General features: G+C 40.4%; 1 protein-coding gene across 1 annotated transcript in view; it reads left to right on the forward strand.

Annotated features, from left to right (window-relative positions):
• The first annotated feature begins 1,934 nt into the window (after nucleotides 1–1,934).
• The window catches only part of rsrc1 (arginine/serine-rich coiled-coil 1), a 93,694-nt gene continuing 68,511 nt past the window's right edge, over nucleotides 1,935–27,117 (forward strand). The window contains exons 1-4 of the mRNA XM_008309742.3: nucleotides 1,935–2,072; nucleotides 3,111–3,296; nucleotides 5,333–5,455; nucleotides 21,998–22,213. Coding sequence (XP_008307964.1) covers nucleotides 3,127–3,296; nucleotides 5,333–5,455; nucleotides 21,998–22,213 — 509 coding nt within the window. The 5' untranslated portion in view covers nucleotides 1,935–2,072; nucleotides 3,111–3,126. The remainder of the gene's footprint in view (nucleotides 2,073–3,110; nucleotides 3,297–5,332; nucleotides 5,456–21,997; nucleotides 22,214–27,117) is intronic.

The following is a 27,117-nucleotide window of genomic DNA, read 5'->3' on the forward strand; positions in this document are numbered from 1 at the left end:
CTCTGTGTATGTGTGTGTGTCTCGAGTCCTACAGGTAAACGAGTCTGTGTGTTTTAGGATATTCTCCAAAACATTTCCATCACCAAATTTGTCCAGGCTAACTGTTAGCTGCCCTGTTGTGATTGTTTTCATTTTTAAAATATTTTATTTTCTTAAGTAATGTTAATTTGTCTTGAATATTTTGGCCACTGTACTGGTAACTAGGCTACATTTTGAAAAACCCTCAGCCATATTGGATCAATTATTGTTTTCCATTTAACATATTCTAAAAAACTGTTATAAAGTCCTCCCAGTTTTTTAACTTTTAAGAGTTAACTGAATATTTTCTCCAACAGCATCTGGACCATATCCTAAAAAAACAAACAAACGAGATTTCCTTTTTTTCTTCTTGTGGATTTCTTTTAGAAATTGTAAATATGATGAAAGAATGTAGTTCTCCTCAACCATTGAAACGGAAGTGTGTGTGTGTGTGTTGACTTGGAGAGAGGGTCAGGGTAAAGAGCAACAGATCAGCTGTGGATCATGCAGAGAGGAGCAGCCTGCACTGCTGCTGACTCCTTCACTGCACAAAGCAGGTTCAACATCAACACACTTGGCTTCAGCCCCAGTTACCTGGACAATGGCCTGGGGCTAAAAAAATTTTTGGTGCGTTTCCCTAAAGGTTTCACTTTATTTTCACTTTATCTAAATATACCTCCAACATTATTATTATTATTATTATTATTATTATTATTATTATTATTATTATTATTATTATTATTATTATTATTACACTAATAAAACAGATATACCCCGGGCCCTGAGGCTTTTCACACAGATAATAACACATTTCCATAATTCACATTCGAACTCTGATAAACCCCTGAGAATTAAACTGATTCATTATTTTTGCACATTAGCCCGCGTTGGTTTATGTTTCTAATCAACGATTATGTGTGTTTAAATTGTCATCATTAGTGAGACTTTACCGCTTAATATTAATTCTCTGTGGACTTTTCATGCCATTAGGCTGTTAAAACAGCAGCTAAACGTTTAATTATGGCGCCTCTCGCGATGCCTTGCCATTGGGCTCACTAATTAACGTTTTTTCCCGGTTTTCTGCACTCGTCTTTTCCCCGCTTCCTCTGAAGCGATTGCCTATATTTGCCAAATAAATAAACAATGGTTCACTTGCGGTGGAGGTAAGTGGATGCTGCAGAAAGAGAGCAATTAGTTGGGAAGGAGAGGAAACGTAGCCTGTATGTATGCAGGCAAGTAAGAGGATACAGCGGCATCCAGAAAACGTCCGCATGAATTTGATACAAAATTAAGCGACTTTATTGATAATCTATGTAAAGCCTTCATTTCACACAGGAGCTGCAACAATTCCCCTGATTAAATATTAACCATGATTCAGCGTGGACCTCAGGCATTAATTACTATTACTTCTGTTGGATTCCTGCATAGAATTCTGGTTGAATGTGAAAAAATCCACATTAAACCGTTTTTCTTCTCGGCAATCCCTGACACACATGTTATTGATCCACGCACTCGTAAAGCTTGTCGGTGTGATCGTGGTCGATCGTTTCACCATCGCTCACTTTTGTGTTTTTCAATTTCATGAGGTGATTGTTTCACTCTCTACGGTAAAAAATAGTTCGGGACGTATTTTCAGAGTTTTGAATGGTGTAGACTTATCTGGTAAAATAATAATAATAATAATAATAACAATAATAATAATAATAATAGCTCGATGGTGGGCACATTTTTAAGTGACCAGACACAAAAAGCACACGCACAAAACAACACTACATTATATGGCATGCTCTTTTTCTTCTAGTTCCCTAAAATGTTTCTTATTGTATACATAAAGTGGTGATATGTACACATTAAGTGGTGAAAAAGTACAATATTTTGTGTTTATTCTCCAAGTATAATACTAACCAGACCTATTAGAAACGTCAAACGAGAAAGTCGATTGCTCTGTGCTTGACTCAACTGTCTGCACTAGATCGATGCCTTCTGCGTTCGATGAGTCGGGTCTTCTGCTCACTGTATGTTCAGTTGTGGAGCTGCAGCACATAAATTCAAAGGTGAGGAGCGGGATTTTGTGTTTTTTTGATATTTATTTTTAACTTTTCAGCTCGCACTAACTTCCCGAAACGTCTGCTGCATACAGAGCCCTACGCGTTTACAATTAAGCAGATAGAACGTTCGAGAAAAACAGAAACGTCACTGCAGTTAGCACAGCTAGCTTGTTAGCATGCATCAAACTGGTTCTCTGTCCAGTATATTCACACCATGTGCAGAGACAATGTTGTTCCAGCTACAGAAGTGATCAAAAAGCCATGTTTCTATACAGGCTACTAAAAATTAAACTACATGAAGCATTAACGGGCACGGTTGAGGTGTTGAGTAAAACAGTTCATGTCAGACTTGTTGTTACACATTGACCAACTTCAGAAAACACTTTTCTTCTAAGTTTAATCTATCTATCTATCTATCTATCTATCTATCTATCTATCTATCTATCTATCTATCTAATTTCCAAATTAAAAAAGGAGACAACCAAGAAATATAATATTATAGTCAGCTGGTACTATAATACCAACAACATCACCTAAGGAATAATTCACTATTGTTGAAAATAATAATAATAGTGTCATTGTTTTAGAAACTGATTCTAAAATCAAACTATTGCCAAAACAAATTGTTTTAATGAAATTTAAGTGATATTTAGACATCAGTATTCAGTCTGAAATCAGTCCTGAAGATGACGTAGCTGCAAAGCCCTGACAAATGGAAATACAAAAAAAAGCATTTAAACAAAGAAGGATTATTTAATAAGGATTACTTATATAAATATTGTAATCTGTATTAATTTATGGTGCACTGACCAGAGCTGTGCTTGGTGCACCATGGGAGGTCCAATGAGCCAACCCATACAAAAACAATTATCAAAGAAGGTGTTTTAGTTTAAAGCAGTTTATTAGTGAATGCTGAACTTAAAAAACACTTAACATAGATCTGTTTTCTAATTAAACTAATATGGATGTTGGATTTGGTCAAATCTTCTGGTCATTTATAGTCATTTTGTGTTGTTCTAAAATGCTTCATACGTGCTTTGGCAGCTAAAAGTCAGCGACCATGGGACGTCGATCCTCTGACAGTGATGATGACAGGAGCAGGAAGAAGAAAAAACAGCGGCGACATTCATCCTCCTCGTCTTCATCTTCGTCGTCTTCCGGCAGCAGGGTGACAAGCAGCCGCAGTCGAAGGTCCAGTCGTCGAAGTCGATCCCGGTCCAGAGACAAGAGGTAAGAGTCAGGGTGTTCTTTGTAATCAAAGCAGCAGGACAGACAGCAGGACAGACAGTCTTTCATCATTTGCTGCACTGCAGATGAAATGTGTTTTAAAGGGTTTCTGAATTACACAGGTGTTGCTTATTTTAACTAAAATCTTCCTTTTTAAATAGATCTTACTTGTTCATATTTTGTGTTATCATGTTCAATACCTAGATATGTTTCATATCTGTTGTAATTAGCTATAGGATATTTCACACGTGGTTGTTGCAGTTGTCTGGACATGTCCTTGTCCATCCACATGCTCCCCATTCCTGCCCGGTTGCTGTTCAGACATTGACAATTATTGGTAATTATTTATGAAGCTTGGTCAAGGTCCATTACTGCAGATGGATGGTCTCTGTCTGTCTGCACAGGGTGGGGCTGGGCAGTCAATGTTAACTCTGAGTGTACAATCTTTCATTTATTAGCCAACTGTGTGATCACTTGACAAGACCCTGAGTTAGTGGGTGAGGGGAAGAGAAAGTGAGCAAGAGACTGGGAACCAGGGAGAGAGAGAGAGAGAAAGCTCTCAATAAACTACTCTCAAAGACCTTATGATGCATGACTTTTAGCATGCAGTCACAGAAACCAGAAGTGTGTCTGTGCCATTGGCCCACAAATATATGTATATATTTATCATCTCTCTCTGTTCAGACGTATATAAGAGTCAACTGACTGAACAGTTCCTGAAGCTTATGTTTTGTAAATATTTCTCTACTCGACTTTGGAAAAGAAAATCATATACATGACTGTTTTTGGTCAGTATTGAAGTCAGGATTATTACTAAACTAGTACAGGGCCACACAGAGGAAGAGGTGTTTAGGTTGGTTGCCTTTGGTTGGGGTAAATATAAGGAATGGTATTCAGTGAAATCCGGATGAAGTTGAAGAAAAGGTGTGTTAATGATCAGTGATTAGTAAAGATTCGGCTTGTTTTAGCTGTTGTAAGGCTGCATGTTATAGTGATCAGAGTGTTACTGGTTTAAATTCCAGATTGTAGTCTGTTTAACAAAAACCAAATACTCCTCCATTCTCCAAGTGCAACAAAGTATCTCCCACTGCTTTTGTTTCATTGATGAGTTTAACACAGAGAACTGTTATCCTTGTGTGTGTATATGTGCTTGCATATCATTTTAGCATCATTGGCTAAGTCATATTTTGGCCAAATAATAATATCTGTCCAATTCTAATCTCTATGCTATGTGTTATCGTTTATGTCAGATTTTTTTTCTTTTGTCTGAAAATATGACTTTTCCTGCTTCTCTTCTTCTAAAAGGCGCCTATTTTTGAGCCTACCTTTTACTGTGGTCCTTTAGCACAGACTTTTGTGACAGTGTGTGTTAACACCACAATCTGTAGCTCACTGCAAATCTTTGCAGTGTGTGAAGTTGTTAAACGAAGGCTGTGGAAATTATTTTATAATGCCCTGCTCATGGGATCTCTCCTTCAGCACTCTAATGGTTCTCTGCTGTGCTATACCAAAGCAGAACAAATCTATTTTGATGGACTCTGTTATTTGTATTACTTTCCTTGTTCTTCTTCTCTGTCTTGCAGTGGTCCCACAGGACTGTGTGTGTGTGTGTGTGCGTTGCGTGTTAAAAAGATTTGGATGAAACCAAAGAAGATGGTTTAAATAATGAATTTTGCTCAAACTGTTTGAATAGAAGATCAGGGTTTGTTCTGAATTCACTTTCACTCCTATAAATACCTCCTGCTACTTGATATCAATATGAATCTAGTGTGAGTGCCGTCTTATAAATAGAGACGACACATAAACTCACTGCTCTAGCCACATGAAAGAGCAGCAGAGAACCAAAGGTCCCCTGTGGAGGAAGTACAGGGCGGCCTGTGTGGCTGTGGGCCACAGACAGACACCTCTGCTGGTACAAAGTAGCATCAGCTCACAGGAGAGGTTACAGGACATGAGGTCAAGTTTACTTTTGATTAGAAAGTATAACATTTCCTTATTTAGATATAATTAATTTGTTTCTTTTTCTCCTTGCGCTTCAGAAGAAGACGAAAGTCCAGCAGCAATTCTTCTCACAGTTCGTCTCGCAAGAGGAGGAGCCGCAGTGCAGGGAGAGACAAAGGGAGGAGCCACCGCTCACACAGGTCACACAGCCGGGACAGGAGGTAATGACTCACCTCCCATTCTTTGGACTTGTTAGTGGTTTTAATCACCAGGTGATCATTTTGCTGATGATTTGATGCAGGTAATGTATTTATCAGGTGAAAACATAGAATAGAATAAAGTGTCATTCAGGCAGAACCAAACAATAGACATCTATTTTTTTTATAACAAACCCTTACAGTAAGAGTATAGCAGACTTTTTCTTATTTAATAATCAATATGAATCATGGATGGTTACTGTAATGTAAACAAACACATCATTGAATATATATATATGTCTCGTGTCATCGGTGGAGCCGCATGGAACATTCAATCGAAAGTATAGATTAACATATTGCATGAACACACACACATTCATGTCTCAGATAAGCCAGACTATCTGATTTTACTGTGTGAGTGTTATTGAAACAGAGATCTGCAGGGACAGCAGGTCACATTCAACAGCGGTCCACTTCTCCCCAAATCTCCTCTGGCAACAGCTCTTCTTCCTCTCATTAATGCAATTAAAGAACTACACACACACACACTCACACACACCATGTTGACTTATAAATATTATTAATGCACAAGGGACTGACTTATTCATGCAAGACCAGTGTGCACACACACCTGGCACCTCAGCTCTCTCTCACTCTCTGTCTTTCACACACAGACACAGACACACACATTGTTTTTGGTATTTTATGAGGGCTTGACATAGACATAATACATACCCTAGTTCCAAACTGAGTGGTTTCCATAAAGAGGACCAGGCCCTCCTGGGGGTGGAAAGCTTTTGCATAGCAGGTCCAACTGATTTGAATTTTGTTATTTTCTTTATTTGTGCACAGGTACAAATTTAAGTGATTTGTAATTTCTTTGCTTAATGAAAAAAATCAGTAAGAGTAAAAATTACAGTGTTTTAGTAAAGTTCAGTGGAGATTGATTCAGTGTTCAATGTCTCAAACTTGCAAACAAACACACACAAAGACCTACGCACACACACGCACTATGCTCATACGCAGCAGTAGTCGGTCATATGGCCTTTCAGAAACATAAAGGCAAAGTCTCCCTTTGTGGTGGATCATGTCATTAGCATAGCTAATCTAGTTCTAATGAACCAGTAAACTGCTGTTTTTAAATCCCGCACACTCACACACATGGTCTCTCTCTCTCACACACACACCTACACACACAGATGCAGCGTCTAATAAAGGCTTTTCATAATAAATGCATGAACAAGCCCTTTTTGTTCACCGGCTTGTTGCTGCGGGACATCATTTTAATCACAAAGACACAAAATAATAGTTTTAATATTTTTCTAACAGAGGTGACAGAGTAACGCGGGGAGAGACGATGCTGTGAAAAGACTTTTCTTCATTGTTCAGAAAACATGTTGTTGCTTCATCACAAGTCACACATTTGTGATTTACTCTAAAGGATCATCATGTAAGCAGCATTTCCTCGATCTCCCTCTACTCTCTGGGGTACGGCAGCAGTCGCTCACAGTCGCCGTAGTGATTAAAGCATCAGTTGAAAATGGCAGCGCTCGTGTGGGTGTAAGATGAAAGGTGGAGGGGATTTGGGAGATTTGGAACTACAGTGGCCGACGTTGGTGTTTACAAACAAGCTGTGTGATTAGCTGATATGAGTAATCGGCTTAGTACTAAGTGAGGGGTAGGTGAATTAGGCTAGCAGGATTTGTTTTGGGATGTAAGGTATCAGAGATAATAATACAGTAATGACAATTGTACACAGTTACTTTATGTTTTGATAGCTGCACTTTTGGTCTTCTGTAATAAGGGTTTGTACAGATTAGTGGACTTTCCTGCTCCACAATGACGTTAGGAGCCTGATGTTGACGAATCACATGAACACCTCACAGGGAGTACCAAAAGGAGGCCGAGCAGCACTGTGCACTAAATGGAACTGTTACCTCGCTTTAATTTAAATTGTCTATTATTGTTGAATGGTCACTTTTCTGCACTATCAAAGTGAAAGTGAATGTTGTCCTCAACAATATTAATATCAGTCTACAAACTGAAAAACTCTCTCCAGCAGTAAGTGTAAATAACAATAAGTTTTATTGACTGTGTATTAGAGCAATAAGTGGATGGACATGGAAGGGACAGTGTGTAAAAAATGCAATTTCACAAATTAATTAACAAGTTAATGAGTCTCCAATGGCTTTTCACACTGTAAAACTTCTCCCTTTGTTTCTCAAGGTCAAATCAAATTTCTAAAGGATAAATCAACAAAGAAATCGGAGAGGTCATTTAAATTTTTTCCTGCTTTTAGTTTTCTGCTTTTTCAGCTCCACTTTCTAACAGTTGTAATTGTGTGTGTATTTGTGTGCTGGGAAACAAATAGTACATGTTACACACCTGCTGAAGTAGTGGAATCTGAGCTGGTGGGTGTGCACTGTACACAGGTGCTGTGACGGCCATTAGTCAGTCATGTGTGTGTCTGGATGACGCAGCCTGAGCTGCCTGAGAGGCTGGCTGATGGATCAGGGGAGCATTGAGTGGACAGGACCAGGTGATTTATACGCAGATGGGATATGAGGTGCTACTCGCCACCCCCACCCTGGCCACATGAACCCTGCAGCACCTCCACAATGAGAATGAGAGAGACCGAGTGCCCTGATCCTGGAGATAAAAGATGAGACTTTGGAAGAAGAAAAAGATCAGGAGAGAATACGTTAAGTTAATGCAGGAGAAGAAGCAGAGAGGGTCCAAAGGGGGCAAAATATAGAGGAGAGACAAAAGCATGCCTTGGTGAAGAAACAGGTTGGGTGTGATAGATGGAAATTATTCAGTAGAAAAAGAAATAATAATGCTCACATCAGAATATTGCGGGGAGAGAAGATTAGGGCCGTTATTGGTTGAAGGCAGAGAATATTATTACCTTATTTTCAATTCCTGGTGTCTAAATAAAAAATAAGGAGATACATGAAATAAGAATAATGCACTATCACATGTTTACCATCATTCTTTGCTCTCTCTCTCTTTCTCACTCTCTCTCCATCTACTCTCCATTTTTTTCTGTCCTCAATCAGAGCGGGGCCAGGTCCCCCAGAGGCAGTCAATCTTGCCCTGAAATGTAAAACAGACAAGAGGAGCAGATTACCTATTTGCCATTAATGTTTATTCTCTTTGATGTGAGCAGGCATATCAAGCTGTGTGTGCGGCTGTGAGAGAGTCGTAGTGCGAGCATGTGTGGGACTGAACTAGTGTTTCTGTGTGTGTGAACTCATGTGAATGCATGTTCGTGGGGTTGGGGTGTCACTGCTAAGTCCGCTGGGGGAGAGCAAAGTAGAGCACAGTGGAAGCAGCGTACAGTGATCTGATGTATATCCTTTACAACAAAGACCACACAGTAGCTCACCACAGTGGGATCACAGGAGCCAGTTTAGGTGAGATGGGTGGAGGGGTCCAGGACTGGGTTTTATGAACAGGCACAGCAGGGGTTAAATGCGCGTGACTCTGGCAGTCTGTCAGTCATGTTGTCAGTCCTCGACTGACTTGAATGCTTTTACAGCCACTGCTCAGGGAACACCCAGGACTGTGGGAGGTGTGACAAATCAAGATGGATAAAGTCCAATAGAGTTTGGTTTTGTTCTGTGATTGTTTCTGTGTTGATGTGAAAGAAACATACATTTGCGGTTAAGTTGCTGTACAAGTAATATTCCTCAATTTGATCACATTGCCATCAGTTGCGGAGAAAGCAATCTAGCACCAAATATGAAAGTAGTCTGGATTGGTTTTGGAACCAGAGTAGAGGTGTGCTGTTACCACTGTCATAAAAATCAGATGTGGGTCATATATGTGGGTAAATTTGGTTATGTTTGCCTGCTGTGTGAACGTGAAAGCACCTAAACCTTGAACGCCTTTGCCTCACTACTTAGGTATTTAGGAATGTATTGGCAAAAAGCTGGTGATACGATACCTACCACGATACAGGTTTTTTTTAAAAACAATTTAACTGTAGGAACTGTTAACTGTCAACACATAATGCTGTTACATTCTTAACATCAGGTTACTGAAGTTAGAACAGAGGGGTCTACATTTGTAATCAACAGAGAAGAAATAAAAGCAAAATAAAATGAACTAACGCCATGAATATTTACACGTTTTTTGTTTAAATAAATATCGGCATATCAATATTTTCCTACACCCCTACTATGAACTGGATTTGGGAGGAGACCGTGTGTGAGGTGGATGGTTGGGGTGAGGTGGTATAGGGAGGTCTGCTCATATGCAGGGGTGAGGAATGACCTGGTATTTATTTCACGCAGCAATTTCCTCCAGTATGAAATGAGGTGTTGTACATCTGCTGGATGAGTTACACTGCCAACGACCAAGATGGAGCGGGCAAAAGGTCATTAGGGTTGCTGTGAAATGAGAAAGGCTGGGGTCAGTAATTGTAGGGAAGTAAAAAAAAGGACAAGGATGCAGGCAAGTTGGATGCAAGAAGACAGAGATGTGGTGAAGAAAATCATTGGAGTTTATGGCTGAACTCTGTGGCCACACAATTTTTACTGCACCTGTTTTAGCTGCTTCTCTGTCTTTTTTTAAAATAAAAAAAAATTTACACACAGTTTTCTGTTGCTCTTATTTTGTAGGTGTGAATGAGAGCGAGTGTGTGCACTGGATCAGGTGGCTCAGGGTGTCACTGACTTCAGGAAGACTAGCCACACGAGTGTGTTGAGGACATGACAAGTGAAAACTTGGATTCATCAACAAATCAGTAAAACATTCAGACTTCTTTCAATGTGCACTTTCATACATCTAGGTTATTGAACACACAAAGTCCCCAAAACCACAGAATTACAAATCACTTTATCACTTTATCAGAAGAAAACTAGATCTGAGGGACTTTGTAGTCCAGGTTTCTTGAGGAAAACCTGAAAAACAAATCACAATATTTTCTAGCTAAATATCCTGGAAATGCATCCTGCATTGAATACGAATAGGTTCAAAATATCAGCCAATCAAATTCTTGTGATGTGTTAGAGCAGTGGTTCTCAAACCAGTGGCCTGTTAACAATGGTTAGTTGCCTTGGAACTTCTTGGCAACTAACAATGGTTAGTTGCCTTGGAACTTCCCTACATTTTTTGTTTTAAAAAATTGTGTCTTTATTCACTTTGGGAAATTTTGACAAACCTGCCATAATCCAACTGAAAAAATAAATCACATGAAAACCCAGTTTTCATTTTGGCTCCCGCAGCTGGTTAGTTTCACATGTCTGCTTTGTACAATTTAATTCCAAATCCTTATTATCTGGGGTCTATTATTTCTTGGTCTTTGCACCTGTTCTTGGTCTTCGGAATGATGTTTCACTGTCGTCTTAACATAGTGGGCAAACAAAGTGTGGATTTAAGCTGAAGGCTGACCTTATTTACTCTGGCTACAACTTCTCTGCTCCATAAAAATCAACATGCTTCCACATTTGATTTCTGAAAGCTTTTGTTGTCTCATTCCCTCTCCTGTTCTCTCTGTCTCTCTGTCTGTTGTCTTTTTTCATTTATCTGCTGTAAAGGCCACTCAGGCGCTGCTCAGCTTTGTTGTCAGAAACCTTTATTTACCAAAGGGAGGAATAAGTGAGTGACACAGACAGCCGCTTTCATCCCTGCCTCGCCGCAAGCACTGTTTCCCTCTACTGCAAAAAAGGGGGGGCCCTCCAACCCCTCACCCACCCTTCACTTCTGCCAAGCCAGTCCTATTCCACTTTACTGCAACCCTCCCTCCTGCAGCCTCAAAACACACCAGCCCACTCCCCTGGGTGGAAACCTGACTGTAGAGTCTACACCGACCAACAAACACACCTTCACCAAAACCATCACAGCAGTTGTCTCTTATAGAAACAACAATGGAGTTACAATCCCAGAATATTTCACAAACATGGAATTCACTCAGTCATCTTACATCACTTATCTCTGTTCAGGATAAACATTTCAACTAAACAGATCTCCAGTTCATTACTGGGCCATTTGTAGAGACAAACAACAACTCCTGCTCATATTCACTCACAAAACCCACACACAGGTAGAACATCCAAACTCCATTGAACAGAAGAATCAATCTATTTTCTCATTTTAGCCATCTGTTAAACTGGTGGTTCTCAAAGGGAGGGGCAAGCACACCAGGAGGCATGAAACTAACGCTGGAGGGGGCACAGCAATGGAAATTAACTTCCATTGAAATATTTTCTTTATTGTTGACACAGTGGAAAATTACACTGCGTTGTAATGCATTTCCTTTGTTCAATTACAATAGCAGTTGTGTAGGAAGAACAGTGTTTTAAATAAAGTAAAAGTAGTTTTGAAGCAACAGCTGTAATGTGTCGATGTGAGGGGGACGCCAAATAGTCCTGTCTGCTAAAGGCGGGCGCTGCAGAAAAAGTTTAGGAACCACATCATTGAACAGACTGTGATAATGTTTAAAACATGTTGTGGTGCAACCTAGAGGTGTAATCAGTTTTGTTTCTTTAGATACACTTTCCTTTTTAAAGTGTTGTTGTTGTTTCAACCAATGATTTTTGTGTATTTAGGATGATGTTCTAATTCTGAACCCTAAGATGATTAATTAGAGCTAATCATTTTGTTCAACTGATCAGGGATCAGCTGGTGACCTCTGGTATTACACCCTAATCAGACCTCCTGCTCAAACTGAGCTCAATGTGACTGAGGATCATTTACAGCCGTCTGCAGTAAAAACATTTCTCAAGACGTGAATCTATTTAAACTGTAAACAAAGGAGTGGGATCTGGGACACTGTTTACTATAATTCTTGGTCAATCTGTACAACAAAGGTGAGAAGTTAAAATATGTAGAATGCACACATAGGTCCCATATTATTGTTAAGAAAATTCAAATAAAAAATTTGACAAAGAGTTATTTACATTTTCTTTTGTTCAAACTTCCAAGTGTGGGGGAGGCACTTCTTCTCTCTTCTGTTTATTTCCTTTCTAATATTTTGTATCGGCTCCTTGTTAGTATAATTATACGTGAACAGGTGGAGCAATAACAAAACTAAAGAAAAAAGATACAGAGGTTAAAAGTTCTAATGAATACAATGGATAGTATAACAAAATGTTTTTAGTTAGATTTAGAAAATCTTTGTGTATTTTATCTACAGGCACATGGGTCTGGTTTGTCCATAACAGCAGTTCCTTAATATAAAAGAAAATATCAGTTTACTACTTTTAGGTTTGTGAATATAACATTTAATGGGATGAGAATAAAAAATGATCAATTTAATTAGAGGTTTATAATGAATTATTTGTAATTATAGCATTGTTTTAATCAGATAGTAACAAAAAAAAATCAATTAAAAAAGCATTAGCTCTGGTGTCTGTCTGTTGTACTAAGCTGACATCACTCAATAAATCCTTAGGCGATGAAACTTTAGGTACATTATCACCACCACCTGGGCAGGAATGTGTGCAACAGTGTTACTTGTGTGAAATTAACACATAAAAGTCCCAGCCCTAATAATATACTTATTCACTTTACTGTTTAAAAAATGAAGAAAATCTCTCATGTGTATAATTTCAGGTGTCATGAAGTGACATCAAATCTGTGAAGTTAAGACCATTTCTGACTGTTTAATGGCTGAAACAGGAGTGTGCTGCTCCTCCTGATGTTTTTTGATAATTTAATTTTTGCTCTGTTTTGAAATGTAGCCCCTTTTTTGCCTCAGCCTTAAATCATTTAATAAGGCTTCATTGTTGTCACTCAGTGACAGAGAGAAAAAAAAACCTCAGCCATGTGGTCAGGCCAGGAGAAAGACAAAGAGACAAACGCTCTCAGTACTGGCAGAGGAAAATGAACCAACCCAGTGAATCTATTTTCTTTCCTCTCTTTCCTGCCATCTCTCTGTCTCTCTTTCCTATTTGAGCTTCTTGAAGTTCTTCCAAATTGGGTTTTAAATGCCAATTAGGAGGTTGAATGTAGTAAAATAAAAGCAAATGCAGGCAGGATGGCCTCACCTTCTGGCTGGTGAGGCTTCAGAGAGAGCCAAGCCGGACCTTTGGCTCCCAGCGAGGCTTTGAGAGAAATATCCTGCCTAATGAACACATTAATTAAAACCATAACTATTTATAAGATGATAATTAGAGACGAAGGGAGGTAAACCGGGCTTTTCCGGCAATTAATGGAGGATTAATTACAGAAGCTAATGAAGTGGATTTTTGAAATGTGTGGAGGTGAAGTACAGAGATTTGCAGCTTGCTTTGTGATCACTGGCATAATTATTTTCTCCAGCGCCAAAGCGTTTGAGGCCTCGGTCCTCGCTGGTTCAGGCCAGCTAATAAGCATCATTGCATCGTTATATATGCACTTAAAAAGACTTGCCACTGAAATGACTGTCTAATTATTTCTAATTGGTAGGCCCTGTGTGTTGTCAATGAGCTGTTTGCAGCCACGGCAGAGCCCTGGGTCTAATAACGCTGTGGGAGGAGGAGCATGGTGGTGGGGGGGTTGGTGGGGGAGAGATAAAGAGACTATGATACATGGGGAGAGAGTGAGAGACTCAGGGAGCAAGGGGGACTCTACCAGTTGCCTCCTGCCTCTTGCCCGACCTGCACATTGACCACCTGTGTCCCTAGCGCAGCTGGACAGCAGGTTCAAGAGTGACGGCTACTGCCCCCAGAGGTCACCTTGCTAAGTAGTCATTTAGGAAAACTTTTTTATTTCTTTTGAGTCTGTTTTCTCCCTGTTAATTAACAGCTTCTGCTCGTAATGTATGCACAGATAAACGCGACCGTCTGTCTGAGCTTCAGTTTAACCACACACATCAGCTGTGTAATGATGCTGTGTGTGATTCAGTGGCCAGGTTTAGAGTTGGTCCGTGGAGACCTGAGCCCAGGGAGCCTGCGTGGACAAACCTCAGTCCCCCCATGTTGTCTTATTAACCGTATGGATGCCTGCAGCACACGGGACTACACTTGGACTAGTACATTACATTTATATTAGTACTCCCTCTGGTCTCAGCCCTATTAAGAGTGGATGCTGTTTATGCAGCACATGTTTACCATTTGTCATTTTCAGCCCTAATTTCTCATGCACATTAGAACATTCCCATTATTTTTAGTGTCTGTGTCATGAGAGCGTTTGAATGATGGCCCAGGATTAAGTGTGTGTGAACACCTCACTTAGCTGCTCCTAAGCAGAGCCATGTGTGTTGTCCTGCCAAAATAACACCCCCCTAACTCTCCCACCCCACACCAAACAGCGTGTGAGCCAATTGCCAGCTAACGGAACCGTTGCCTACATTTGTCAGTTCACTTTGGCCAAGCAAGGGACTTACACAAACACACATCCCAACACACTCTCCCACACAAGCATGTGGTTTCGCTCACAACTTTAGTGATTTATTTGTTGAAAAAGTAGAGAAAAATGAGGGAGAGCTGCAGAGAATAGAAACAATGATCATCTGAAGTTTAGACAGTCATTTTTAGATGTAATTAAACATTTTCCCAGTATGTGCACAAGGTTTGTTCTGAAAATTTGTTTTGTCTAAGTCAAGGACATGAGTGGGATGTGTGGACAGAGATGGATCGTCCTCAGGATATGTGGCCAACATATGTCGTATGATTGGCCAAACAAAGATTGGACTCATTTCTGTGACTGGTTGAACGAAGAGCTCATTGATGTTACTTTGGCTTCAAATCAGACCAGGAAAAAAATGCAATTACTTAAAGGCTATTACCTTTTTTTTTTCTTACCATGCAATTGTACCTAAATCTACAAACTCAAATGAAGAATTCAGATTGTTAGTGTGTTAAAGTTAATGTAAGAATGGATTAATGCTAAATATCTTAATGCAGCTATTTCTTTCTCTCTCTCTCTCTCTCTCTCTCACACACACACACTTCCTGTAGCTAACATACTTCAATTTAAAATTACAATTACAATTTAAAATTGTAATCATTTGAAAGCCATAGTAGTAATCATCATTTATATTCGTCCCTTTTGAATACATGGTAAAACATAAATGATGTGTTAATAGAGACTGAACAAAAAAAAAAAAACTTGTCTACCAGAACTCGTGTCAATCACTGATTGTTAAAAACAAGGCAGATTTTTCCTTGCTTATTTGGTTACTTCTATTTTTATTGCTTGGTCAAGAAGACGATAAAATGAGAGAGAATTTTTGAAGGTAAAGCCTTTATTTCCAGAAGGTAGAGTTTTTTTTTTCTTCTTTCCTTTTACTTTTTTTGTACAATTTTTGTCTCAGATGTTGTTCTTGAAATAAAGACAAGGTGAGACAGTCCTCTGTTCAGTGAGACTACAACTTTACCTTATTTCACCGAGTGGCCAAAACCATCAGTGTTATGTTTTTTACAGGGCCCTACACCACTTTTGTCTTGGGTGTTTAATTAAGTGTAGTTTCCCCTTTAGTCGTGGAATGTGCGTCTGCTTTTTGTCGTCCCGTTCCTCGGTACCTTTTACTGTCCACCCACATGGTTTGTCTCAGCGTTTATGATTTTTCTTATACCGGAGTTGTGAGGTTTCTAAATCACTTAGGCACATGGGGCCGAGCGGTCCACATTTAAACAATCTAAAGCTGTTATGCTAAGGGCCCTCAGATCTCCTGTCACTTCATAAATACATGTGTATAAAAGTAGAAAAATACATCTTTCCTGACCAGAGAGGGAGAGGGAGTGAGCGTCTGAGAGCACACCTGCTAATTGGAGCCAGCCTTTGGTGAAGCACGGTTGTCTGCTCTATTTTCCATTTCTCTTTTTCCTTTTCCCTTTCATGCTTTTACATTTTTTTATTACCTTTGGCTCCGCAACTTTAAAAAAAAAACCCAATTTCCTTCTTTTTTGTTATTACTCCTTTTTTCCACGACCTCTCGCTGTCCTTCACCTGTTATCTCCCCACGTCTGGACTGGTTCTCCCTCCTCCTCTGTCTCCTTTGTCGCCCCCCGCCTCTGCCACCACTTTTCACCTTGTTACAGATGGAGGCAATGACAACTAAAACAACTCTCACCTAAATCTAACTCACTAATTGTGGCCAAGATGGAAACCCTGGGTTTCAATAGCTTGAGTCGCTTTGAGTGAGTTAACGAGTTAGCACCTAGTCTGAAAGTGACCTCTACTTGACCTTGTGTCAGGACTGAGTGCCTGAGCCAGCCCTTCTACCCCACCAGCCCCAAAACTGCAGCTGTTAATGAGTGTCATGTCAAACTGTGGCTGCACGGAGGTCAGAGGTCGCCACAGCTAACCCATAAGACCAAGTTTAGGATTGCGATGAGGAGGCTGAGTGACACTGGGCATATGTGGCCATGAAGATGCACAGAGGCATGAACATAATACACACACGTGCACGTATACAGAAACAACATCAGTGCTGCAGAAAGTTGTCTTTTCTCTCATCGTCATCGTTGGCGGCTGGTGGTTGTAGGTTCATATAGATCTGAGTCTCTTTGAAGGCCTTTGAACTCTGCTAAATGGCTTGACCTTGTGGCTTGTGGCTCTAACTGTGTGTGTTTGGATGGGTGTGGGGGTGCAGCGAGTGGGTGGCCTGCATGAAGTCTCATTTCTGCTGGCCTCTGCAGACTTCTCTGTTGATGACTGCTAAATAAAAAAAAGTCAGCTAAAGATTATGACAAATCTAAACATTACTTGTTTGATGTTCGGGGAGAAGGAAAAAAAATCGGTGAAAAATTCATGCTCAGTCTTTGCTGTTTTAATTGTGCTCACAGCCAACTTCTTTGCAGTGATTTTGTGTGTGTTATTCAGTGTGTTTGTGTGTGTATGAGTCTGAAAGTATGCGTGTGTGTGTGCGTGCGTGTTCTGTGAACTGAGCGAACAGATAATGGGGCTGCCTGGGAGGAGGAAGCAGCCTGGGAAATGATTTCAACAGCTCTTATAATTAGAGAAATATCATAAATTAAACTTGTGTCTGCCGTTGTGTTTGAAGAGCACTCAAAAGTAATAAATTCTGGATGGTTAACATATTTGCATTTCATTTAGCAAGCAGCACCGGGCAGGAACAGCTGTTTTCCACGTCTTTTGGCAGCGGGAAATACACATTTCTCATTCAAGGTGCTTTTTAAACATATTGAAATGGCGGAAACAAAAAAGAAAAGTGACTTTTAACTTGATCATGAAGCTGCTGCTGCGTGCGCTGTCAGTGGAAACCACTCGGCAGGGAACAGCAAATTAATGAAACTCTTCAAATATTAGCCTTTATTTTTTCACAGTTTTCAAATCTGTGTGTTGCTGAGAAAAGCCAATTTTTTTTATTAGTGTATTTGCATGTGTGTGCAGTTCTCTTGTTATAAATCCAATGTATAAATACCAGAGCTTTGAAACTAATTTAAAGGTTTCCTAAAAGTCTCTGCTGTATTCATCAATTACTTGGAACAAGTTGACTGGAAAACAATACATTTTTAACTTTAAATTGTCTCAGTCGGTAACAACATTTCTTTCTAAAGAATGCCTGTGTATAGTGCTGTATATCACCATTATTGGCTAGTCTAACTGTACTTTGTTCATGTACCTTAAAGGTACTGTTTGATTTTAATTTGTCAGATTATGTTTGTTTCCCTTGGATATTAATTTCAGTTTTTACTCCACAGGTTTAGAATTATGGAGTTTATTAACATAACATCAGCTTGGAATTTCTTGAATTTGTATTATCTTTATTGAGATAATTCAATTAAAAAGCACTAATCTTGGATTATCCTACTGACATCCAGAAGTCAAGGGACTACTTTAAATGCTACTTCTACTTCCTTTAAATGTTCTTTCTGTATTGGTTCCAGCAAATGTTGTTGCAAAGCTTTCATCATTATTTCCGGGGCCAGTTCCATTGAACTTTGGATTTGAAGGTTGAAAAACCTGATTAAATAAAACATCACAGCTTGATGCCTGACACCACCACATTCAAGTTTTAGTGATTAAAATCTTTCTTGGAACTTTCTGACCCACGATTACACCTGTGTGACCTGGATTATTAATTAATTAGTTAAAAGAACATCTGGTCAAACTGGGGTTTTTACCATCAGCCCACAGTGAAACACTACAGTGTTAATATAGCAGAGATTTTATTCAATTACGGAGTCTCTGGCAACATCACTGCCTTTGGATGAGTAAATCATGTTATACTGTATATAACATACAACTGTAATGAATAAGTGCCAATGCTGCACATGCACATACAGGCAGGAAAAGGTCAAAAAAGGTTTGTATGTTAATGCGTTTATATGTTCCCCATTAGTACACTAAGTTATTTGAAAAGAGATTGAACTGTTCAACCGATTCCCTTGGAGATGTTCACCTGTATCTGACATAAGAGTTGCCGTGTCGCTGCTATTAGTCACACATTTTAAATGAAAACAGAAATAGAATACAGACAGATAAGGAGAAGGGGGGTCGACCATCCAGCTTCACACCCAGTCACATAATTACCCCAATAGGTTGTGGTTTGGGATCATATCCTGATATGCAGCGGGGGGTCAGGAGTGATAAGACTCAGCCCAGCACCCAACATACAGCATAATTACTCCATTGATAATTCGAAAATGGTCCCGGCCAATGGTGAGCTGCAATTTAATGGACTGGACAGTGAAACGAGGAAGGAATGGAGGAAAGAGTATCCAAGGCTGGATTGTGTATGTGTGTCTGTGTGTCTGTGTGTGTGTGTGTGTGTGGAGGGGGGGGGAGCCAGCAAGAGCCTTTTACCAGATATGAAAATATGTTTAGGCCATAGGGGGACCCATTTTCCCTGGAGATAATAAGGCGAGTAAAATGTAAAGCACGGGAAGGGCTTGGCATGAGGTCCAACTGTGGCTGTTTATCTGTGTGTGTCCTGCATTAGCCCATTTACCCCAGCCCCAAATTAGCTAATCATTCTCCAAGGGGAAGGACTTGGTCAGGAAATTGACATTTAGCAGCAGAGGCTCACTCTATTAACTACAGTAGATTTAATTTGCTGCACACCCCAGAAGTGGGCTGTTTTATTTGCAATCAGAGGTTAAAAAAAATGGAGCGAGAGGAGCAGAACGATGGAGACAGAGGAACTGGGTTTATTGCATCTGCTGCTTCTGGCCACTATTAGCTTGGCTGTAAATAGAAGACTGGAACTTGGAAGCCTGCAACTCTCTTGTATTCCTGCTCATGTTCTGCTGATTGCAAACATATGCAGACGATGTCAACACACAGATTTACTCATTCCAAAGTTTATTGATGGATTACTTCACCCGGTCATTCAGCACCGTCCATAATGGCCAATGTTTGTCTTTTTCTTTTCCATTAGATGTGACTACAACAGTTGAAGCTCCAGTAAACACTGGATTAAACCAGAAAAGATCTGTGAAAACTTTGATTATCGTGATATTTATTCCTTATTACACTGTAGGGGAAATTTTGTAGTGCCGTATTCTCCCTAACTTTACCTCCAAACTGCTTCACTCCTCCCTCTGATCTGCCCAGTTCAATTCTTATCCGTCTGTGGTCACTGCCAGAGAAGTCCTGGCAGTGACCACAGCCAGTCAGCCTTTGGTCTTTAAGACAGAGTTGTAGTCTCTAAACCTCTAAATTTTTATAACTTCGAATCTAATGTAAAAAAAAACATCTTACATGACTTTAGACCCAGTAAATGGATTCACATCCCTGCTCCATGTCTCCATCAGAGATTTTTGTAGCTCATATTACAGTGGCATTGAGAATGTTGGAGCAGTCATTCATTTATTTAATTAATATTCCTGAATTCTCAATCAATTATTTGGCTTTGTGAGTGCACACTCAAATAAAAGTATCTGGAGTTTTTATTACTTCATAGTAAACATTTACTATCATCAGGAGGAGGGCTTCTTTGAAGCGATTACTTTGTTCCTACATTTTCCTATAGTCAATAAACTAAAGGTCTTTTAGTGATTTATTAAAAGCCTTTTATTCGCTTTATTGCTGGGCAGAGAATGGTGATGTGAGTGATATTTAACCACAACATGCAACTTTTGTGTTTGCTTAGCAGCGTAGCTTCAACCTACTGTACTGAGGGATAAAGTGATTGATTGTAAGATGGAGTTTAATTAAATAATTAACATAGTGAATTTAGTTTTCTGGGTTTAAATTTTTAAAAAACCCTCCAATTTGAAATGTTTGTGAAAGCAAACTTCAGTTTGTTGTTACTGTCTCACTGTCTGTCTGTCTGAGAGACTTTCAGAGACACAGAAACACTGCAGCCCACTCCCCAGAGACAGGGATCGCCCCCGCCTAATTGATTGCAACAGTTGTCAGAGGGTTGTCTTTTAAGATGGTGACAGGCGTCTGAAGAAAATGATTAGTTTTCTGTCGGCAGAGAGACAGCTCTGGATGTCCCAAACTGCAAACTAATAAAAGGGGGGAAAGCAATAAAGTTTGCGGACAGCAGGTTTGACTGTTTTTATAGACAAATCAATAAAATGATAGATGATGGAAAATAACGTCATCTTAGCTGCCGATTTCTACTGGGATTTCAATAAATGGTCAGAGGCTCGCACGCACACATTCTGTACATGGTCACGGTGGAGGGGAATATGTCAAAGTGTTTTTTCCTGCATTAATAGAATCATGTGCAGTGTCACATAAATAAGTGCTGATGTTTTAGTAATTTGTTTTTACACCCGTATGGCACTGTATTGAGATATGAGTTACACTTTCAATTCTCTTTGGTGTGTGTGTGTGTGTGTATCATAACTAACAGCGTACATTTCCCATTGTAAATCTATTTCAGACCAGGAGGCCAGTGTCAGAATCAATACTGCAGAAAGGACGTTTCTGAGCCCATCTCTAATTGGCTCCATTTCTCCTGTGTGTGTGATCCTGTGTGTGTGTGTGTGTGTGTGTATTACACATGTGAAGTGCATATGAAAATGAAAAAAAAAACAAGTCTAATTTACAGTTAATATGATGTGACTACATCATTTGTATGGGTCTAAGAAAATATTGATGTGCTATTGCAATATTTTGTTACATGATTCTGCATCAGTATTCTGTAGCACTTTCGACTTAGAAGAGTCAGTGATTAAAGCAAAACCAATCTGTATATTTCTGGAACAGAAATACTGACATTATGTAGGTTTGTGTGTTTCACACCTGTTGTTGTTTGTGACTAATCCAAGTGATACAATTATTATTATACTTGAATGCCAGGAATGATGTGTTGGTGTTTTTTGTGCATCTTTTTGTGCATCTTGATGGCGCTAATTATCATCATGTCAAATTGAAATTTTGGTGCCCAGCCACAGAAAGATGGACAGTTTAAAAAAAATTACCATCAACTGAAAATTTAACAACAGTTTGAAAGATCATTATGTCTTATTATGGCGCTTTGGCCCAGAGGCAGTGTCTCTGTCATTGGTGTGAAACCCCAGGGTTCCCCTCCTGGTAAAGTTCGAATCCCGGTTAGGGCGGTTGGTACCTTCCAGTGGACTCACCACCCACAGGAAGGTTCAGGGAGGGTTTAAGCGGATGAAAATGGATGGATGGATGGATGTATGGATGGATGGATGGATGTCTTATTACGCTAAACATGATTTATCTGTGATCTTTTCATTCTCACCACAGAAGGTCTCGCAGTTGGAGTGGGAGTCGGAGCCGTCGAAGAAGTCGCAGCCGCAAAAGGAGCCGCAGCCACAGCCGTCGCAAAAGTCGCAGCCGCAGCAAAGAGCGAGACCGGAGCCACCGGAAGGGCCACGACCGAGAGCGGGAGAGGGACAGAGGAAGAGACAGAGCCAAGGACAAAGATAAAGACAAGAGCAAAGACAAGTCTGACAGGAAAGGGTAAGAGATAAAGCACCATCTTCATACTAACAACTCCATCAAAACCAGGTGTGCTATAATAAAGACCTAACTTTGGTGGTCAGTCTCTGCTCCACCTTCTGTCCATCCATCACCTCCTTCTTCCATCCATCAATTCCTTTCTTTCTACATTTTCTCCCTGAAAACAAACATGCAGAAAAGTACGCACCTGAAATGAGAAATGACTCCCTGTTGCATGAGAAGAAGTCCTGTGGAACCAGGGACATGTAGAACGTAGATGTGCTGCTCACATTCAGATGGTCAAATCAGCAGATGATTTGTGATGTCTTTAAGTCAGATTTGACCCGTTAGTCCCACGAGGAGTTGGTGCAGAGATGTAACAAGATCATCTGCATCTCCACTGCTGGAACTCATGAATGTATAAAAAAAAACAATAAATGTGAACTCCTTGGTAAGGTGAGAAAAGTTGGCGAATTCCGTTAGGGTGGGTTGTGTATTATTGAGGCTGTATGTACACACAGCACATGCATCTTGTGTTCACTTCAGTGGTGCACTCCTAACCACCTTAGAGGCCTCTCTTTGCTGCTCTTCTTCTACCACAGTGGCCTTGATTCTTCCCCAGCGCCTCACCCTCAAATGTGATTGGAGGCTGTTGTAATATGTTTGCTACCCAGTTGTTGTCTGTCATATTGAATGGCAGAGATGTGTGTAGATCCCAGGAGTGTTACAGACCAAACTAACGGTGTGTGCTGCACTTCAGTGCATTTGACTCTCGGTCCACAACAGGCAAAGACAAAACCAGAAATAAAAAAGTTACTTCTGATTTAATAACTAGTAGGAGACTAATAGTGCAATTATTTTAAAAATAGAACAAAAAGAAGCTATTACATATCACCTTTCTTAGATCTGTATCAGGCTAAAACAAATAAAGCAAACAGTGTAATGTAAGGCCAGACTATATCTGTTTTCTTATTAAGGCTTCAATATCCTTTAGCATTGATAGCAATCTGTCCCTTTATCTCTGACCCCGCTTTAGTGTGTCTCTGTGTATTGATTTGTGTGTGTGTGTGTGTGTGCGTGCATCCACCTGTGGCAGTAATATTACTGTATTATCCAAACGGTTTCATTCTCCATTTACTCAAGGCTGAATAGTGTTGGAATAAGTAAAACCCACGTAGTGCTGACCTCAAACAGGAAACACATTTATATACTAACACTTATTAATGTGTTATAATATATGCCATAATAAAGCAAAGGGTGAAATTTTGGTTTATTTGATAATTATATATATATATATATATAGTATATATTATGGCTGTTCAATTGAACGTGAACCACCTACAGAAAACCAAAACCCTGACCTAAATACCATCCAAAATGGAGCTTGAGAAGAAAAGTAGAGTGGAATGTTATTGTAGCTTTACCGTAAAACGGACCGAAACCACTACAGCGTGTCAGGACTGGATTTCCTGGAGGTTTCAGCAGGTCCATGAATCCAGTGGCTCATGGGAGTATTGAGGTGTCTCAGCTGATCTGCTTTACTAAAGAAAGAGAAAAGAGCGGTGAGGGTTTTCAGGAACATGTACAACATGACAGGCTGCAGTTTGTCATCCTTTTCTGCTTGTTATCCCTTCATCATAACGGGGGGGGGGGGGGGTTTTTTTTAAATCTCTCTTTTTCATTCACCAATACACTCACACACCCTCCCTGTTACCCTCCAAGCTCATTTACATCCAGGTTTCCTTTGTCGGGTTGTGGGAGAGGAGTGAGGAGGGTGATGTTGATGATGGGGATAGGGGAGGCATGAGGTTATAGCTTCATAACGTCTGTCAGGATAAAAGAGGGGCTCCTGTGAGCAGCACCCTGACACTGTGTGTGTGTGTGTGTGTGTGTGGCGCGTGTGTGGTGTTGTCGTCATTAAACATTTAACACTCCTCTCGTATGACAGCAGGCAACTCTGTGCTCCGGCAGCATGTTTTCATGCAAAATTTATTGAAAAAGACGAGCTGTTGTTAAGTGATCTTGTTGCCTTTCACCAGTGGCAAAGGGTAAATGGGTGGTTGTCAGGTTGTCTTTCCTCCCATGTTAGGGTGTTTGTGTGTGTGTATGTGTGTGTGCTACAGTGTTCATGGTCTGCCTTTCTTTGCGGAGCTAACCACATGATTCTAGACCACAGTAAATAAGTCCAGGCACTAATCTTTTGAAAGCATCCCTGTTTTAAAAACTAAGCTGATGTCACTGCATACATCATGAGAGGAATTAAATTCAGGCTTCACTGATTTATTAATTCTCTTTGATCGTCCTGTCGGGCCATAAATAGCACATGGTTAAATCAGGGGCCACAGAAAGCCTGGTGCAGATCAGGATCGTCCAGGGGTCCAGTATATCAGGGAGTATAAGTTGTTTTCTTCTTTTGATAGTAGTGTGTTACTGATTTAACCTCTGGAGAAACTATTTAACCACAGTCACAGCCTTGTCATTGGCTTTTCTGATCCCAGCCTGATGAGCGCAGTGGTGGCTTGAACGGTTTTTGGCTGAGATCTTAGATGCGACCACCTACGACCCTGAAGTGACCCACATGGTCAGAAGAAGACATGGTGTCATAACACATGTCAGCGTGTGTGTATCAATTAGGAAGTTGTTGTGCAATCAATGTCAGTTGGTTTGGTCACTTAGCCATCAATCAAATAGTCTCTGCTGTCCCCACGGCTGGAGCTGTCGTACAAATGTGCTCCAGCTTTTTCTTCCATTATGTCTGTATATACTGTATGTCTGTATATGTGAGGTGATAAACTGCTTCTCTGTGACATCAGACTTTTTGGTTTTCTGATAATAGTTTAATGCACCCTCACACCCAGTGCACTTCCTCTCTTTGCCATTAAGTCATGCAAACTTAACACCTTGTCAAAGTCCTAAACCGTTGTCAGGAGAGCACTTTGTCATTTCCCTTCCAGAATGATGACCGTGGTGATTTCCTTTTTCAACCCGTAACCTCGGTAGTAAAAGACTGAGCTCAGTCCAATTAGACTGAACTCCTCCTCTGTGTCCAAAGACTGAAGAAGTGTTGAACCGTCTGATGCAATTAAATGTCATTTTAAATGGGCAGAGGCTAGAGAGCGCTGGGGCACACAGAGCGGAGTGGAGACCCTTATGGCAGTAGTCAGGAGGTGTCAGCCCTTTCTCTACCTGCTGGTGTAAAAGTGAAGTTGGTATAATGAGCTCAGGGTTTGTGATGGTCCCTGACCCAGCCTTATTGCAAGCGCCCAAGCAGGAGCCACGGGCCCTAGTTTGAGTAGCTGCGCGTCATAACTAGGTCTGACCTCTGGAAGTTTAGATACTGTGAGGCAGAGAGAAAATAAAACAAGTCCCTTGATACGAACACACACTCATTCACCTTCACTGTGTTGATTTAGCCTCTTTCCACATCTCAGTGCAGGGAAGTGAGTGTCTGCTTCTTGGCCTCTTTTGAACATCCATCAGCTCATTAGTGTTGGTAATACACAGAGAAAGTCAGTAGGCCTGTGTGTGTGTTTACACTTGTACATAAGTAGCCCCTGCCTGCAGCATCCACTCCGTCTATTAGGAGTGTGTGTATGGGTGGTGAGGTTTGGTCCTCTGGCTGCTGGTGTGTGTGTGTATGTGTGTGTGTCTACACTTGTTCAGGACTCTAGGCTGTGTCTGGCTTTAGGAGTGGGTCTGGGGAGGTGAGAGAGAGAGTGAGAGAGAGACTTTAAACCCTGTCCTCAGTTGTTGAGGATACCCTCGCATTGACTTAAATCTCTGAGCTGTTAGTGTTCCTGTTTTCATTTGTGTGTTCATCAGGAGGCAGCTGGGCAGTAGCCTGGTGGCCAGGAGCAAGACCAGGCCTGGGTGAGGCTGAGGAGAAGTTTATGGGTCTGTAGTCATTTATCCATTTGGATGAGTGCTCAGGGTTATTAGTTGGGGGCAGAGGGGGAGTGGGTGTAAACAGAAAGGATGTCTACATGCAAAAGGTGGACATTGTGCAAACACGTAGAAAAATGTACAAATCCCAGGGGAACCACACACAAACACACACATCCTGGGAGCGTTGTTTCTTGGCCTATGGCTTTCTGTAGTCATTAGTGTGTTTTTCCTACAGATAATGGGCGTAAATTGGGCAGAAAACAGCCTGAGAAGATAAACTCGACCTTCACTAGAGGGAAATTCGTAGTTTCATTTTTTTTCACACAAATTTTAATGATTGTTTCTCTTCTGGCCTTTAAAAACTGGGTCTTTTTTATACACTTGTTGGGTTTAATCCCCGAACCACAGATCCTGGTGCAGGTCAGAGTTGTGCATGTGACGGGAGGTGGAGGTAGATTAGTTCCTTGATCGACTCTCAAACTCTTGGTTTTGAAAATCAGGTTTCAACATTTGTTGATTGTTAATAATGCTCTTGTTTTGTTCTTGTGTTTTTTACACACGGCCATTGTGATATAGGAATAACTATCTAGCTGCTGCCTTTTGTCTTTTTGTTCTAGCAATATATAAGTAGATAAAAGTTATTTTTTCATATGTGGGTATGTTGATTTATTTCAGTGAATCATGATTATCCGTGATTAGTTTACAGCTAGATTGTGATTAACCTGATTTTAGAAAAATAACTGATAATTAAGAATTAAAATAATAATGCATTTGCATTAATTACCTGTACAGGGAAACACTTGACCTGACACAGCAGCAAACAGACCCTTCTGTGGTGAGACTGTTAGAAAACCCGGGCCTCTTTAATCACAGCACAGACACCATGAGTGAGTGATAGGAGCTGTGACAATCCACTTAGGGCTGACTGTAATCTGTTTAACCATTTAACGGCTCGTTTAAAATGGTCAAGCACACGTGATGTTCTGCAGGCTTCACGGGAACGCGTGTCCCCTGAACTGGTTAGCATCGCCGTGCTAGCA

The sequence above is a fragment of the Cynoglossus semilaevis genome, chromosome 4 (assembly GCF_000523025.1).
Source record: "Cynoglossus semilaevis isolate Cse_v1.0 chromosome 4, Cse_v1.0, whole genome shotgun sequence".
NCBI classification, from domain to species: Eukaryota; Metazoa; Chordata; class Actinopteri; order Pleuronectiformes; family Cynoglossidae; genus Cynoglossus; species Cynoglossus semilaevis.